Below are 17,482 nucleotides of genomic sequence, written 5' to 3' on the forward strand. Positions count from 1 at the left end.
TACTAAAATACCACCACCAACCTTTCACATACACACCCAACATCATACACCAACGCAACAACACCTCATCCCAATCATGCTCACACCATTCACACAATTCCTGGGCCTCACCACCATTGCCATTATTCTCTTCAATGCGCAATCCATCACGAAAAAACCCACCATTCTGCATGATATGTTAATTGATGAAAAACCTGATATATGCGCTGTGACTGAAACTTGGCTGAAAGAAACAGATGCAGTTTTACTTAAACAATTACCCAATCACTTATACATTATATACTCATTTCCAAGACCAAAAAAAAAGGAGGAGGGCTGCTGCTCGCTACAAAAAAGGAACTGAAATTAGTACCACAACCTACACAAACTGCTCCAAAATTCGAAATTGGTCTTTTTACGTCCCCTCACATACAAATTTGCCTAGTCTACATTCCCCCTGGCATACTTGAAAAAAATCCCTCACCTATCATTGAATTCATTGCACAAAACATTACAATTGACACCCCAGCTATCATTATGGGTGATTTCAACATGCATGTTGATGCCCTACCAATCTCCCCTGCCTGCGAAACATTCCTCACAACTCTAAAAGCAATGGGATATAGGCAAATCCTATCTAACCCCACCCACAAAGCCGGCCACACCCTTGACTTGATCTTCATCAACGATAGCATCTCTGCAAACAACACTGACTGTACTCCTGTGCCCTGGTCAGATCACCACCTCACCACCACGCCGCACTCTCCCTTCAACCCATCATACCACCCAAACCACACGAATATAAGACCATACATGTTCGTAAACAATGCTCCAAAGATGACCTCACTAATGCCCTCAATAGTGAAATGCACAACCTCGACCTATCAGACGCTAATCGTGCTATCACATCATGGAGCACACTTACCAATAACATTGCCAATGAAATATGCCCACTACGCACTAAGAAATTCAACCACCTCAACTCAACAAAAAAGCCATGGTACACTCCTGAACTAAGAACAATGAAACGCTCCCTCAGGAAATTAGAGAGAGAATGGCGCAACGACCCCTCAATCACACGTCTCAATGCTTATAGAGCATCCCTCTGCAAATACTGTGAGCAAACCCACAACACAAAAAAAGACTACCATGCTAAAAGAATTCATGATTTACAGTTCAACTCAAATGCCCTTTTTGCATATGTAGCTGAAATGACCAAAACCAATACTACTCCCAATAATGACATAGACGCCGGAAATAAAAGTGACGAATTAGCCAAATTCTTCCACGAAAAAATAGCTAAGATCATGACTCGTTTCACAAGCAATAACCTCCCAACTAGAACCATACCTCAAAACCCACTGGCTACATTCAATTCATTTGAACCCACTGCCTCCCTAGAAATTGAAAATACTATTAAGAAAATGAAACCTGCCAAACACCCAAGCGACACCATTCCTACGAAACATCTACTGGCCATCCCAGAAATTATAGCACCTCACATTGCTAACATTGTCAATTGCTCCCTTACCTCGGGTGAAGTCCCATCTGTGCTTAAACAAGCCATCATTAAACCTATACTAAAAAAGCCCAAAGCAGATGCCAATCTCCTAGCCAACTACCGACCTATTTCCAATCTGCCTTTCTTGGCAAAAATTCTGGAAAAAATTGTTAACACACAACTCACTGACCACTTAGAAAAACATAGTATCCTCTCACCTGCACAATTTGGTTTTCGTAAGCACTTAAGCACCGAAACCCTACTTATCTCCCTCACTAATTACATTCTTACTGGACTTGACAAAGGTCATTCATACCTCCTAGCCATGCTTGACATCTCAGCAGCATTTGATACTATTAATCATCATATTCTTATCACCAGACTCAAGGAAATACGCTTAACCGATACCCCCCTACTCTGGTTTGAATCTTATCTACATGGTAGACAATACAAAGTCAACATTGGAAACAATGAATCCCAGCCATATAATATAAACCATGGAGTACCGCAAGGATCTGCCTTGTCTTCCACACTCTTTAATATATATATCCTTCCCCTCTGTCACCTCCTTACCGAACTTGGTCTCATACACTTCATCTATGCTGACGATGTTCAAATCGTCATCCCCATCTCTGACTCACTTAATAATGCCCTTAAGGCATGGGACACAGCCCTTGACTCTATCACCACACTCCTTACAAGCATTAACCTAGCCATTAACCCAGATAAAACGGAACTCATGATCATTTCCCCCCAGAAAGGCAATAACCACAGCCCATCCACACACATGCCTTCCCCCTCAATGACCTTTATGCAAAATGTTAAAAATCTTGGTGTCACAATTGACAACCATCTTAACTTCAAAAAACACATTAATAACACTATAAAAGATGGTTACTTCAAGCTACATACCCTAAAAAAATTAAAACCCCTACTATACCAATGTGATTTCCGCACAATACTGCAATCCCTTATTTTTGCTAAAGTCGACTACTGTAACGCCCTCCTTCTTGGCCTACCCAAGTCCACCATCCTGCCATTGCAAATGTTACAAAACTCAGCAGCGCGCATTCTCACCAATACACATAAATCAGAACATATCACACCTAGTCTCAAAGAACTGCACTGGCTGCCCATTACACAAAGGATTATTTTCAAAACTTTATCGTTGATACATAAGACCCTACACACTGAAGAAATGTCCTGGCTCAACGATGCCCTGCACTTCCACAAGCACACCAGACCACCTAGAATGCAACACGCTGCTACACTACACACACCCTCCCACAAATTATCTCTACTCCATGCAACCAAAATGCGTGCCATGACCATAGCTGGGCCCTCACACTGGAACAGCATGCCCCCTGACCTAAGTCTAGAAGCATGCCCGAAGAAATTTAAACAAAAACTCAAAACATGGCTTTTCATACAAGCTTTTACATAAATTAATCACCAGCCTTTATAATCATTATTATCCTTATCGCATTCTCACTCCCTCTCCATGAATCCCTCATAACTACTCCACGAGACTTAACCTGCCAGTTAATATATTATTGCCTTCAATTTTGGTAGTTCTCTTACATATAACTCTCTTGTATAAGTTAATTTCTACCCTCTATCTTGCTTCCCTCATTCTTTGTATAGAACTGTCATTTATCTCAAGCTGATTGTTATCTCAAGTTTATTGTTATCTGTAAACACTGCTGCGATTACCTGTATCTTGCTTTCCTCATCCCTTGTACAGAACTGTTATTTATCTCAAGTTTAATAGTTATCTGTAAACACTGCTGCTATTGCATAGCGCTGTTGTGAGTTCCTGTTGAATGTAAACTGATGTGATGTTACTAAACGATTATCGGTATATAAAAGCCTCAAATAAATAAATAAATAAGGAGCCCTCACGGAAACCTTTTGTCAGAGTTTCTAGAACTTTGGCACACTGAACATGCCCAGCATGCCACTATCCATGCAGCTACGCGGGGTCCCTCTTCAGTCTCTTTTTTTCTGCGAAGTAGTTGCCTCTCGATGATAGAGCTCTACTATATAGTGCTTCTTCAAAGTGTTTCCCAGTTGTTTCGCGGCTTTTTCTGCACTGGGTCCCTCTTCTCCAGTTAGTGCCCCGTCCAGCGGCATGTAAGGGGTTGTTTTTCCCTTTATTGCGGTCGATTCCCAGCGTATCGCTCCTCTGGCTGCTGGCCATTGACCACATGCCAACTGTTTTTTATGGCGTCTGGTTTTCGACCGTGCCCCCAGATCTGTGGACCATGTCTATTACTGATCTGCATGAGATTTGTATCCTCTGCCTGAGGGCGTTGCATGACGTCCTTGGGTGCCATCTGTGCGTTCATTTGAACCCCAAAGGCCGTTGTGCCTGGCTGGACAAAATGGAAAGCTTTTTGGATCCAAAAAGTCTGATCCATCTACTCCGGCATCGGAGATGTTGACTCCTAGAGGCCGAGGGGAACTGTTAGACACGCCGTCCCTTTCCACTCCCCCAGCAGGCCCGTCTTGAGAGAGAGGAGCTGGAGATATGCCATCTCCGGTGTCGTCGCACTCCAAGACCTCGGGGTCTTCACCTTCCTCTGTGCTGGGGAAAGAGTGGGCTGAGCATGGTGAAAATTTCCGCAAATGTCACTTGTCACCCTCGATGCACGGCTCTGGGACCGATGTGGCATCAGTGACTGACGTGCTACCACTGAAGCGACCCCATGGGGAATAAGCATCGACTTTTATCAGACCCAGGAGTCCCAGGCATTCCCCACCGATGGCAGTGCTGGGCACCGAGCTTCCTCGAGGCTCCGGTAACGCCTCCTCATCCTCTTCCTCTGTCCGTCCTAACTTCGCTGGACTTTCAGGAGGAGTTTGATCATAGGGTTCAGCTGGCTGTGCTCTGAGACCTGTGGAATATTGAACAGCCACTGGCACCGGTCCTCATGCTGATGCTGGAACCTGTGCCATCTCTCTTGGTGCCCCTGCTAGAGAATCTGGATGTCCTTTTAGGCATCCTTATGACGCAGCTGGTGCCTGGAGGTCCATCGGTTACTCAATGGCCTCTGATGCCCCCTCTGGAACGAAATCAGTCATTGGGTCCTCAGAGGAGGAAGACTTACTGCGGCTGTCTGTGCCCTCAGGGCCACCAGACCTGTGGCCAGAGTTTCCCGATCCCATTCCTGGGCCATCAGGGATCTCTGTGCCTTCAGTGCCCAAACCAAGAGGCTTGGGCAGGGATCATTCACGCCGGCCCCCAGGGGACCTTATTGAGGAAAAGGCCCCATATAACCCCGGGGGGGGGGGGGGGTGATACTCTGAGTCCTCTTCGGAAGTCTCAGGTGATCTTCTTTTGGAACCTTCTTTGCCAGATGAGAGGTGTAGAACTCCCCCGGAGAATCTTTCCTTTGTGGGCTTTGTCTGGGCCATGGCTGAAGCCATCCTATTTCAGCTCTTCATGGAGGAGGTCACCCAACATAAAATGTTGGAGGTCCTCCAGTTTTCTGGACGCTACAAAGCAAGTAGTGGCTGTCCCAGTCCATGATATTTTTAAGGAACTTCTCCTTAGGATCTGGGCACATGCTTTGTCCGTTCCTCCAATTAATCACAAGGCGGATGCCATCTACCCGGTCCAACAGGCATTGGGTTTTGAGAGGCACCATCTCCCTCACTAATCGATTGTGGTGAAGTCCGACCTTAAAAAAGCCAAGTGCTCCCGCACCCAAGCCTCTGCCTCTCCAGGGTGAGATCACTGGACATTGGATGCGATGGAGAAGGTACAGAGAAGGGCTAGCAAAATGATAAGGGGAATGGAAAAACTCCCCTATGAGGAAAGACTAAAGAGGTTAGGACTTTTCAGCTTGGAGAAGAGACTGAGGGGGGATATGATAGAGGTGTTTAAAATCATGAGAGGTCTAGAACGGGTAGATGTGAATCGGTTATTTACTCTTTTGGATAGTAGAAAGACTAGGGGGCACTCCATGAAGTTAGCATGGGGCACATTTAAAACTAATCGGAGAAAGTTCTTTTTTACTCAATGCACAATTAAACTCTGGAATTTGTTGCCAGAGAATGTGATTAGTACAGTTAGTACAGCTGTGTTTAAAAAAAGGATTGGATAAGTTCTTGGAAGAGAAGTCCATTACCTGCTATTAAGTTCACTTAGAGAATAGCCACTGCCATTAGCAATGGTAACATGGAATAGACTTAGTTTTTGGGTACTTGCCAGGTTCTTATGGCCTGGATTGGCCACTATTGGAAACAGGATGCTGGGCTTGATGGACCCTTGGTCTGACCTAGTATGGCATTTTCTTATGTTCTTATGCCCACTCTATCTTGACAAAAATTTCAGAGCAGATTACAATTTAAAACACAACAAAAATTTGACATACATTTCAAACAAGAACATAAATCATAAAAGTAAAATTAATAACCATGAAATCAATAAAACAAATCTGTTTCAATCTCCAAAGGCTTGCCTAAAATAAGCTGCTTCCTAAAATGAATTACTGGGGAAAATATGGCAGATACCCATTCTGGAGAATGTTTTCAAAGGTGATTATTCAGATGAACTGAACCAAATCATGGTGAACCTGGAAGATGTAGTAGGCCAGACTGACATTCAGAAGAGTAGCAAATCACCTGGACTAGATAGTATACACCCCAGGGTTCTGAAAGAACTAAGAAATGAAATTTCAAACATATACTAGTAATTTGTAACCTATCATTAAAATTGTCCATTGTACCCGAAGACAGGAGAGTGGCCAATGTAAACCCAATATTCTAAAAAGGACTCCAGGGAGATCCAGGAACAATCGTTGAAACGGTTCTAAAGATCAAAGAACATATAGATAGACATGGTTTAATGAGACACAACCAGCATGCATTTACCCAAGGGAAGTCTTGCCTCCCAAATCGGCTACATTTTTTTTTTAAAAGGTTAATAAACATGTGGATAAAGATGAACCAGTAGATATAGTGTACTTGGATTTTCAGAAGGATTTAACAAAGTCCCTCATGAGAGGTTTCTAAGGAAACAAAAAATTCATGGGATAGGAGGCGATGTCCTTGTGTGGATTGCAAAGTGCTTAAACGACAGGAAATGGAGAATAGGATTAAATGGTTGGTTTTCACAGTGGAAAAAGGTGAACGGTGGAGTGCCTCAGGGATCTGTTCGGAAACCTGTACTTTTTAATATATTTATAAATCATCGGAAAGTAGTATGACAAGGGAGGTGATCAAAATTGCAGATGACAAATTATTCAGAATAGTTAAATCACATGTGGATTGAAATGTAGAGCTGATACCTTGGAATACTTGAAATTTAATGTCTCAGAAGAAATTTCTCCAATTGTTATTTGGGACTGCTTGAAAGCGGTAATGGGGCAAATTGATAGCTAGGGCTTCTCATGTTTAAAAAGCAGGTGTCTCAAGAAAGAACGGCCTTATTGAAACAGTTAACTCAAATCGAACGACCCCTCACAAATTAATCGGCATAAAGTAGAAGCGTGCAGATCTCATTTATTACAGCTAGAGGCTGCTAAAATTGCGCACAATATGGAACAGGACAAACAGGTTTATTTTGAAGGAGGAAATAGAGCAGGCAGAATTTTAGCTAACTGAAAGCAAAACGCCTACATAATACTATAACTAAAATTAAAGATGAAAATGGAGCGCTATTAACAGCTAATAATATCCGACAATGCTTCCTCCGTTTCTATTCAGAATTATACAAGGCTATTATACTCTAATATCAAACCAGATGCTATAGACCAGTTTCCTAGAAGGTATTGCCCTCCCAGTTCTGACTGAAGCTCAGTCTTTATTTCTTGATAAGGACATCTTTCCACAGGAAGTCACTCTGGCAATTAAACAGCTTAAGCCAAACAAAACACCAGGCCTAGATGGCTTCTCGGCCTATATTTATCAGTGTTTTATAAACAAATAATTACCCCCTTGACTAAAATGTTTAATACGCTGCGAACCTAAGGCTCCTTGTTACAAAATACCAATTTGGCTGGAGTCTCGGTTATAGCTAAGCCTGGTAGAGACCCCACGATCCGCAGGTCATATCGCCCTATATCTCTCCTTAATATAGATTTAATAGCTTAATAGCACATATTATACACCCGGACCAAGCTGGGTTCATCCCTGGCCGTATGGCCTCTGATATCATCTGTAAAATTTTGGACTCTATATGGTGGGCGAAACAATCGCTTCCATTTTTACTCATGGCCATGGATGCCGAAAAAGCATTTGACCTAGTACATTGGCCTTGTTTATTTAAAGTACTTCAAAAAATGAAGTTTGGCCCCTTTTTCCTTATGTGGCTTCTTAAGCTCTTTGATTCTCCCAGGGCTTGTATTAAGGTGAATGCGGGATATTCAGCAACTTTTTTTGTGGGCCATGGTACACGTCAGGGATGCTTGTTATCCACGCTACTTTCTGCTCTATTTATAGAACCTCTAGCCGAAAAGATTCTCGATGATCTCTTAACTGGAATTCAGGTGGGGGACTTCTCTTCGAAATTGTCAATGTTTGCAGACAATGTCTTATTTACGGTCACAGACCCCATGGTCTTCCTACCAGAGATTTATTTATTTATTTATTTTAGTTTTTTCTATACCGGCATTCGTGAGGGTATCACATCATGCCGGTTTACGATTAAGGTTATTGCCCAATTTAGCTCCATCTCCGGGTTCTCTATAAACTAGGACAAATCTGAGATTCTCAATATAAAGCTCCCTGCCAATCAGGTAATAAATCTTAAACAGAGCTTCCCTTTTAGGTGGTCCAGAGAAAAAATCAAATAGCTGGGAGTCTATATTGGGACCATAAAAGATATATTTCAACTTAACTACCCACCCATACTCGCACGCATATATCAAGACCTCGAAGAATGGGACCGCTACCATAAATCATGGCTTGGACGATTAAAAACAATAAAAATGTCCTTCCCAGGCTTAGCTACCTTTTCCAGACTATACCCTATGATATTCCGTCAGTGGTGCTTAAAGCGTGGCAACATAGGTTAATGAAATTTGTCTGGAAGGGAAAATACCCCAGATTGGCCCAAAGGATTTTGTTTCAATCTAAAACACAGGGTGGCCTTGTAGTGCCTAACCTTCTTTGGTATCATGCGGCTGCTCAACTAAGAGCTATCATCGATTGGCATAAGATGGATTTTCACAAACCTTGGGTGATACTAGAACAAGCGATTGGCCAAATGGCCTTCAGGCATTACCGTGGCAACCTAAAAAGACCTGACCGCCTACTCCATTTTTACCTACACCCCTTTTACACACACTGCAAACATGGGAGAGGTGGAAAACCACCATTATTGGTCCTAAATCTTTATCAATACCTTTTTCGTCATACAGATTTCCTGGGAGGATTGGCATTTCAGTCATTTTCTAATTGGATAAAGAAAGATATTTATAAATGTGACCAGGTTTGGGATTCTTGAGGGGTGCAAAATTTAGCACTCTACAAGCTAGGTATAATCTACATGCCTCTGAATATTTCCATTATAAGCAACTCTGTCATTTTTTTACAGTCCCTCAGTGTGAAACAGGAACTTACAAAAATGTTACACTGTTTGAAACATTCAGTAAATTTGCGGATAAATCACAGAAAAAAATGTCTAAAATATATAAATTGTTAAACCAGGAAATCATATTTACTTATCAAAAAAACAAGAGAACATTTATTTATTTATTTATTTATTTATTTAAATTCTTTTACTATACCGATACTCTAGACGCGGTCTTATCGTACCGGTTTACAATAGAACAGGGGAAACCAATTAACAACTATATAGAAGGTAAGAAGTTACATCAAACAGGGAGCGAAAAACATGGGAGCTGGAGGACAGGAAAGATATTTTAAAACGATATCAACTGAAGAGTGCTAAAATAGTCATTGAAAACAATGAAAACAAAAGACAGCGATACAAAATCAGCTAGATTAAGCTTGGCCGTGGGTTAATCTTATGTAATTATTCACAATTATTCATAAATCTTGTGGACGGGGGAAGCATGGAGGGGTAAGCAGGGGGGGAGGTGGGAGGGCATGGATGGGGGGGCGGGGGGGAGTAGGGAGGCGGTCAAGGGTGAGGGACAATGTGTTTGATAAAAAGTTCCTTCAACCGTAAGCTTGAATGAACAGCCAGGTTTTTAGTTTCTTTCTGAAGGAGAGATGGCATTGTTCCTGGCGTATATCCGGGGGAAGCGAATTCCAATGGAGCGGACCCGCTGTCGAAAGTGCTCGCTTATGAATGGAGTTGTGGACCGAGGATTTGTTAGGGGGGGCCTTGAGAGAACCTTTGTAGGCGGATCTGATCGGTCTTGCGGAAGTATGTAGTTCGAGAGGGATGGAGAGTTGGAGTGTGGATTGCTGGTATACAGATTTGTGGATGATGGTGAGAGTCTTGAATAGTATTCTATAATGGATGGGTAGCCAATGAAGGATTTTTAGAATAGGTGTGATGTGGTCCTTACGACGTGTGTTAGTAAGGATCCTGGCCGCTGCGTTCTGCAGCATCTGTAGAGGTTTAGTAGAGGAGGCAGGAAGACCGAGTAGTAGAGCGTTGCAATAGTCAATTTTTGAAAACAGTATGGCTTGCAGCACTGAACGGAAATCCTGGAAGTGTAAGAGCTGTCTTAGCTTCTTCAGGACCTGTAGCTTAAAGAAGCATTCTTTAGTTGTAGCGTTAATGAACTTTTTGAAATTCATTCTAGAGTCAAGGGTGGCCCCAAGGTCTCTAACCTGGCTAGTTAGCGGAATAATTGTATTATTATTAAGTGTTCTGTTCACCTATTTATCTATCTATCCTTCTATACTGTATCATGAATAAATCTTTTATTTCTTTCTTTCTTTTTTATTTCTTTTATTTATTCCTGTACATTGTAGTTATTATATTATAGTTGTCGTATTTATTTATATATTGTTATGCCAATCAGTATTATCTATAGTTCCTGTTACTGTAAAATGCATATGATACCCCTTTATTTAGTTCCCATTCTTAAAACACTTCTAATTGTTATCACACCTTTCCCCATTATTTTTCATTTGTTACTTGTATTCGATTGTTACTTGTAAGGGCCCTGCCCAAAAGTTATTTGTTTTATGTAAACCGATACGATGTGCGAACGGTTATCGGTATAGAAGAGACTTTAAATAAATAAAATAAATAATTTCAAAATCATATATAAAATTTCAGCTATATCAAACTTTTCTTCTGTTTAGATTGACACACCTGTACCTCACTCGTACTATTAAATATCCCTTGCTTATACTATCCCATCCCACTGAATATATTGATTTATTCAAAATCAAACTACACCCCTTATTCATACAATCCCGCCCCAGTAAAAATATACGTTTTTAACTTTTTATTTTAACATAAAAATCTTAAAAAAACAGTTGTTATTACAGAATACCTTCTTATTTTAAAAGACATCTTTTGTTATACAGTTCCCAATGATGAAAATATTAAAATGGTGTTCCAGAGAACCAGTTCTATTCCAGATAATGAAAATGAACAAATATTATTTCAAACACTCTTTTTTCAAAAATCAATTCCCAATGGTGGAAATATCCAAACAGTATTCCAGAGAACCAGCTAGATTCCCTAAGAGTAAATGTGTCCAGGTTTTATTTCCAAAAGTCCACAGTATTCCAAAGACCCAGTTCGATCCCCAAATTCAAAAGCCTGACACCATGGCGTTTCGGCGGAATCCCGCCTGCATCAGGAGCACTTCAACCAGACGTAGACACATATATCCACCAAAGAAGATTTTTAAACCACCATTTCCACTCTTTTTAAACCATCATTTCCACTCTTGTTCAGAGTTATTGTAAAATCTTCTATTGCTGACTCTACACAGATGTGCATCCACTGTATTTTTACAGTTGCATTGAAAATGATTTTACTTTTGTACCTTTTGTGTTCAATGTTCTCCTTTAAAAACACTTCCTCTGAAGAAGTTTTTATGGTTGACTGAAAATGGTTTTACTTTTGTAATAGTTGTGCTGAATGTTCTCCTTTAGAACCTTTTTCATTGAGAACAGTTAAATGGCTCATTGGCAGTGAGCTGTACTATATTGTTTAAGCGGCTCATTGGCATTCATTCAAATTCAAAGTACTTCCATCTTATCTGAATATCAATGGATGGAACACATCTCTGGAACACATCTCACTGCCCTGGAACACCATTTTAATATTTTCATCATTGGGAACTGCTGTGATATGCTGCAATTGTAAATCGTGTGCACTTCGTGCATATATTTTAAATTACACCTCATTCGCATAAGTATGTACCTAATCTTAAGAAATTGCTCAAGAAAATGTACTTGGCATATCTTTCCTAGGACTTTGCTGGCTTTTACAAGCATATGTAGGTGGATTTCAAAACATGTTCGTGTGAGAGTCAACCCAGTTTTTCCAATTAGTCCACGAAGATCCCTCCGGTTCCTCATCCTGCACGCCTTTCAGTTGACTCAGACCCTTAGTCCTGTCCTATAAACTCTAAAATGCGAGAGCTACAGATTTGCTCCTCATGTAGAGCAACAGTAAAGTTAAGCTGAAGCACCACGGTCTCCATTTTTAAAAAAAATACGGTGTTATTTGTGTAATTGTTGGCCTGGCCCCACCCTGGAATGCCATGCTCCGCCCATGCAGTGCATTACTTGCATGCGATCCACATACATATGTATGTGGGCATTTTTGCAAAAGCAACGCTTTTAAAATCAACATAAGTCTGCTTGGTTATTAACAGTTTATGAACTTCTCCTCCAGGAACCTTCTTTAAACCCAGCTACGCTATCTGCCTTAATCACCACCTCCAGCAGTGAATTCCAGAGTTTAATTGTGTGTTGAGTGAAAACAAATTTTACTGACTTGTTTTGAATGTGCTACTTACTAATTTCATGGAGAGTTGTGTCTTTCTATTTTTTGAAAGAGTAAATAACTGATTTACAATTCCCCATTCTATTGCACTCATGATTTTATAGACCTCTATCATGTCTCTTCTCCAAGCTAAAGTGCCCTAACCTCTTTAGCCTTTCCTCATAGGGGTGCTGTTCCATCCCCTTTATCATTTTGGTTGCCCTTCTCTGAACCTTTTCTCATTCCATTATATCTTTTTTGAGATGCAGCAACCATAATTGCACATGGTATTCCAAGTGGGGTCTCACGATGGAGCGATACAGAGGCATTATGACATTCTCTGTTTTATTCATTACTGCCTTCTTAATAATTCCTAACATTTTGTTTACTTTTTTTTGATTGCTGCCGCACACTGAACCGATGATTTCAGTGTATTGTCCATGATGTCAGCTATAACTCTCTTCTGGGTAGTGACTCCTAAAATGGAAATTAACATCATGTAACTGCAGTTTGGATTATTTTTCCTATGTACATCTTGTCCACATTCAATTTCATCTACCATTTGGATGCCCAGTCTCCTAGTCTCAAGATAATATTGTAATTTCTTACAGTCCTGCTTGTTATTTAACAGCTTGGAATCATTTTATCTGCAAATTTGATCATCTAACTTGTTTTCTTTTCCAGTTCATTTATATATCTATATCTATCTATCTATATATTATATATATGTTAAAAGCACAAATGACAGTGCAGATACTGGGAACTCCACTATTTACTTTCCTTCATTGAGAAAAATGTTTCCTTACTTTTAGCCAGATTACTATAAACTATTAGACCATTGCCTCCTATCCCATGACTTTAATTTTCTGAGGTGTCTCGTTTTGAGGGACTTTATCCAGATAGACTATACTTACTAGCTCACCATTATCCACCATTATCCCTTCAAAGAAATGTAACAATGGTGACGCAAGACTTCCTGTGGGTAAATCAATGTTGGTGTGTCCCATTAAACCATGTCTGTATATGTGTTCTGTAATTCTGTTCTTCAGAATAGTTTCTATGATTTTTCCCTGGCACTGATGGTCAAGCTCACTGGTCTATAGTTTCCCAAATCAGCTCTGGAGCCCTTTTTAAAAATTGGTGTTACATTTGCCAACCTCCCATCTCAGGTACAATAGATGATTTTAATGATAGTTTATATATTACTAATAGGTCTGCAATTTCATTTTTTTTTTCAGAGCTCTGGGGTGTAAATCATCTGGTCTAGGTCATTTGCTACTCTAGTTTGTCAATTTGCCCAGTTAAATAGTAATATAATAAATAACCTCAGGTAAAACCCAAAGAGATCTAGTCAGTCTTCCCAGTAGTCATTTTATGTGCATTTTTCTAAAGTAGATCAAATTCCCACATGGAAACCAATACCTTGTGTTCCCTTTTTGGGTTGCAACTATCTTTCCATGCAGGTTTCCCTATGCCGTCCAGGAAGTAGAATCTTGCCTTGGGCTGCATTTGTTGCTTAGTGAAGATTGCCTAATGTCTTCATTATCATTCTCTTGTCACTAGGGATCCTTGATATTTATACCAGGCTTTCTTGAAATTTGTCACTATCCTTGTCATCACTGTCTCTTCCAGAAGGGCATTCCAGATATCCACCACAACTGCCTTGAAAAAATACCTTCTGACATTGTTTAGAATCTTCATCTTCCAGGTTCAGTTCCTCTGAATCATCACAATTAAATACCATTTCTGGCATGGGAATCTCCCAAACATCATCTTCAGCAAACACCGAAGAAAAGAATTAATTTAATCATTTTGCTATGGCTTTGTCTTTCCTAAGTTTCCCTTTTACCCCTCAGTCATCTTAACAGTTCAGTCGTCTCTCTCAGGCTTCCTGCTTTGGATGTATTTGAATAATTTTTATTATGAGTTTTTGCTCTTTGGCAAGCTTCTTTTCAAATTTTCTCTCTTCCTGCCTTGTCAATGTTTTGCATCTAGCTTGCCAATACTAATGCTCTTTCATATTGTCTTCATTTGGATCCTCTTTCCATTTTTTGAAAGAAGTTCTTTTGACTATAATAGCCTCTTTCATCTCACCTTTAACTATGCCAGCAGTTGCTTGGCCTTCTTTCCATCTTTTTTAATGCTCTGAATACCTCTGGTCTGGGTTTCCAAAATGATATTTGCAAACAATGCCCATGCCTGATATAAACTCTTAACCTTTGCAGCTGCACCTTTTAGTTTTTATGGACTGTTTTCCTCATTTCATCATAGTCTACTTTTTGAAAGCTAAATACTAGAGCATTAGTTTTCCTTAGTCCTCCCTCCAGTAATTAAGTTAGATCTGATCACATTATCACATTTGCCAAGTGACCCCACTACCATTACCTCTTGAACCAAATCCCCTCTCACCAATTCATAGACAAGCTCCTCCATTAAGCAGTCATTTCTTTCGCCTAGAAACTTTTCCTCCCTAGCATGTCCTGATTATATTTACCTGGCCAACCTTGTGGTAATTGAAGTCTCCCATTATTAGTGTACTACAAAATTTGATAGCATCCCTAATCTGTCAGCAATTCATCTATCTGGCCGTTCTGCTCCCACCACTATATTTAACCCATCACACATGGAATTTGTATCCACACAGATTCCACTATGCATATAGCCTCCTGCAGGATCTTTATCATGTTTGGCTCTATGCCAGCCTTAACCTATAATGGCACAGACAAGAAACTCCTAAAGAAGCATCTGTGAGGCAACATTTCAAGGATTAAAAAAAAAAGTTAAAACTACTAGAAACTTTAAACCAGCAACAAGAAATAAAATGAAACCAGTATGTAGCATTAACAAACCTAAATCTCAGAATATGTTCCTTCAAGATGGGAGCGAAAACTGTGAGTTCAAGGACCTTAAACATTCCACAACAGCTCTAACCCCCCCCCCAAAAAAAATTTAAAACTGATATAACCCAAAATACTAATTGCAGACTATTCCCACCATGAGACTGATGATACGGATGCTTGACATAATGCTGACTGGGAGGGTTTTCTTTTATCCAGCAGTTTTCCTGCTCCTTTGGGTTTCCAGCTGAGTCAGAACCATAGCTCAGATCTGGTGCCATGAACCTTCACTTACAGTGGAGAGAGATAATGATGGTGGAAGGGAGAAAGACTGTGGGAACAGTTTGAGGGGATAGTGTTTCCCACCCCTGCAATATTTAATGCAGCAGATCTTTATTAATTATTTTCTATTTGCCTAATGCAGCCCCCTTCCTTCCCCCACCCAAGGACTCATCAGTGCTATGCAGCCCTTCATCTACAAAAGGTTCCTCACCCCTGTTCTAAATGAGAATTCCATTTAGAACATGTAGAAGGAACTTTAAAACTAAACCAGGTTTAGTAATCCAGATTGGGCAAAATCTGGGCCAAATATGTCCAGTGCCTCTTTAAAAAAAAAATATAAATAAATAAATAAAAAAATCGAACCAGACTATCTCACACAAGATCAAAAACATAACTGGACATTTCTGTAACAGTACTGTAAATCAAGGAATACTGCCAGACACTTAAACCCAGGAAAGTATGTGGATCTGGGAGAGGTATAAAAAAAACAATATATAAATTCTGGTGTCAAGTCAATAATGGTGATACACTTTCTCCACTACTGGATACTTTGTGAAATAACAGAAAACCCTGTAAAAAAACACACACCGTGCTTTTTTAGTACCACAGGTTTGCCACATAGGCACAAACTCCCAGGATACACAACAATTTTACCTATGAAAAGGCAGCACTGCAAATGTTAATTACATGTGTCCTAGAACACCAGCATATTGTTATTAGGAGATACATTGGAAAACAGAACAAGCAGGACTGCTACAGATCCCTACACAGAAACTACACCCTCACCTGGGTCACACATGCAAAACACAGACAGATGAATAAGTGACCATAAAATCTAAACTGAAAACCTCAAACTAGACTCTGCATACAGTGCAACATCGGAGAAATAGGAACAGAAATGCCTTTCCTCCTGTGCTGTGCAAAATACAAAGAAATCCGAGAAAATAAAGCACTTTCACAAAAGAATGAACAGGAGAAAATCTATATAATACTGGGAGATAGAGAAGAAACTGCAGCAAGAGCAGAACCTGGGAATTGTCCTTTATTTCCATTCTGTACTTTGTAAAAACTTTTCTTGTACTACTTAATCATTACTTTGACAGCACATGTACAAAGTGTCAGGCCCAAAAAGATTGTTTTACTCTGATCTGAAGGGAATAGAAGGGCTATGAAGAGAGAAAAATGGAGGCAGGCTGTGAAAAGCTAAGAGGTATGGCAGAAACCATAGAGCAGAGAAAAAAAAGTAGAATCGGTTAAAAAAAAAAAAAGACAGATAGACATGAGTTTCATAATAAAAAAGAAAGATTGAAAAGATGGTAAAAGAAAAAGGCAGAGGACAGACTGCAGAGAAGCAAAATAGCTCAGGACAGGAAGGTTAGCAAAATGTGTTTTGAGTCCTCCTCTGTGTTTAAACTTGCTATATGGTTTTAACTTGGTACTCCATCAAATTCCTTTTGTGTAGCAGTGATTGGTGTAAAATAATACCCGATGGCCTCTGTAGCAGTATATTTGGATGATAGATTTTCTAAATCCAAATTGAAGGCGAGTTACAATTCAGACACTATAGATATTCTTCCCTCCATCTTTACAACTGATCGCATTACCTATAGGCCATTCCATTCCCAATAGACAGCAGCCTGGAACCTGAGCATGCTGCAGTTTGAGCTCTGAGGGAGTTTTTCTGCCCTTGTCCTATGGCACTTATTCCAGGACACATGTTGTGAAGCTGCTGAGAGCAAACGGTAGACTGAAGTATTTTGTGTTTAGAATTTTGGGTTTTGAGTTTTGTAGATGGCACTTTCATCTCTTTGTCTTGGTGTTCTGTAGGAGGAGATGAAGGGCAAAAGCGGAAGAGGAGCAAACCAGAAGCATTTCCCACAGCTGAAGATATCTTTGCTAAATTCCAGCATCTCTCTCATTTTGATCAGCACCAAGTCACCTCTCAGGTAGGTGCTGTTTCTTACTTGTGGCAGTGACCTGCAAGGGGGGTAATCTCTGCTTTGGAAG

At 40.3% G+C, this 17,482-nt stretch overlaps 1 protein-coding gene across 1 annotated transcript in view; it reads left to right on the forward strand.

The window, feature by feature from the left end:
* MED12 (mediator complex subunit 12) overlaps positions 1-17,482 on the forward strand; it is a 573,790-nt gene that overhangs the window by 216,666 nt on the left and 339,642 nt on the right. The window contains exon 17 of the mRNA XM_029607961.1: positions 17,303-17,421. Within this exon, the coding sequence (XP_029463821.1) occupies positions 17,303-17,421 (119 nt within the window). The remainder of the gene's footprint in view (positions 1-17,302; positions 17,422-17,482) is intronic.

This window comes from Rhinatrema bivittatum, chromosome 6 (genome assembly GCF_901001135.1).
Source record: "Rhinatrema bivittatum chromosome 6, aRhiBiv1.1, whole genome shotgun sequence".
Lineage (NCBI taxonomy): Eukaryota > Metazoa > Chordata > Amphibia > Gymnophiona > Rhinatrematidae > Rhinatrema > Rhinatrema bivittatum.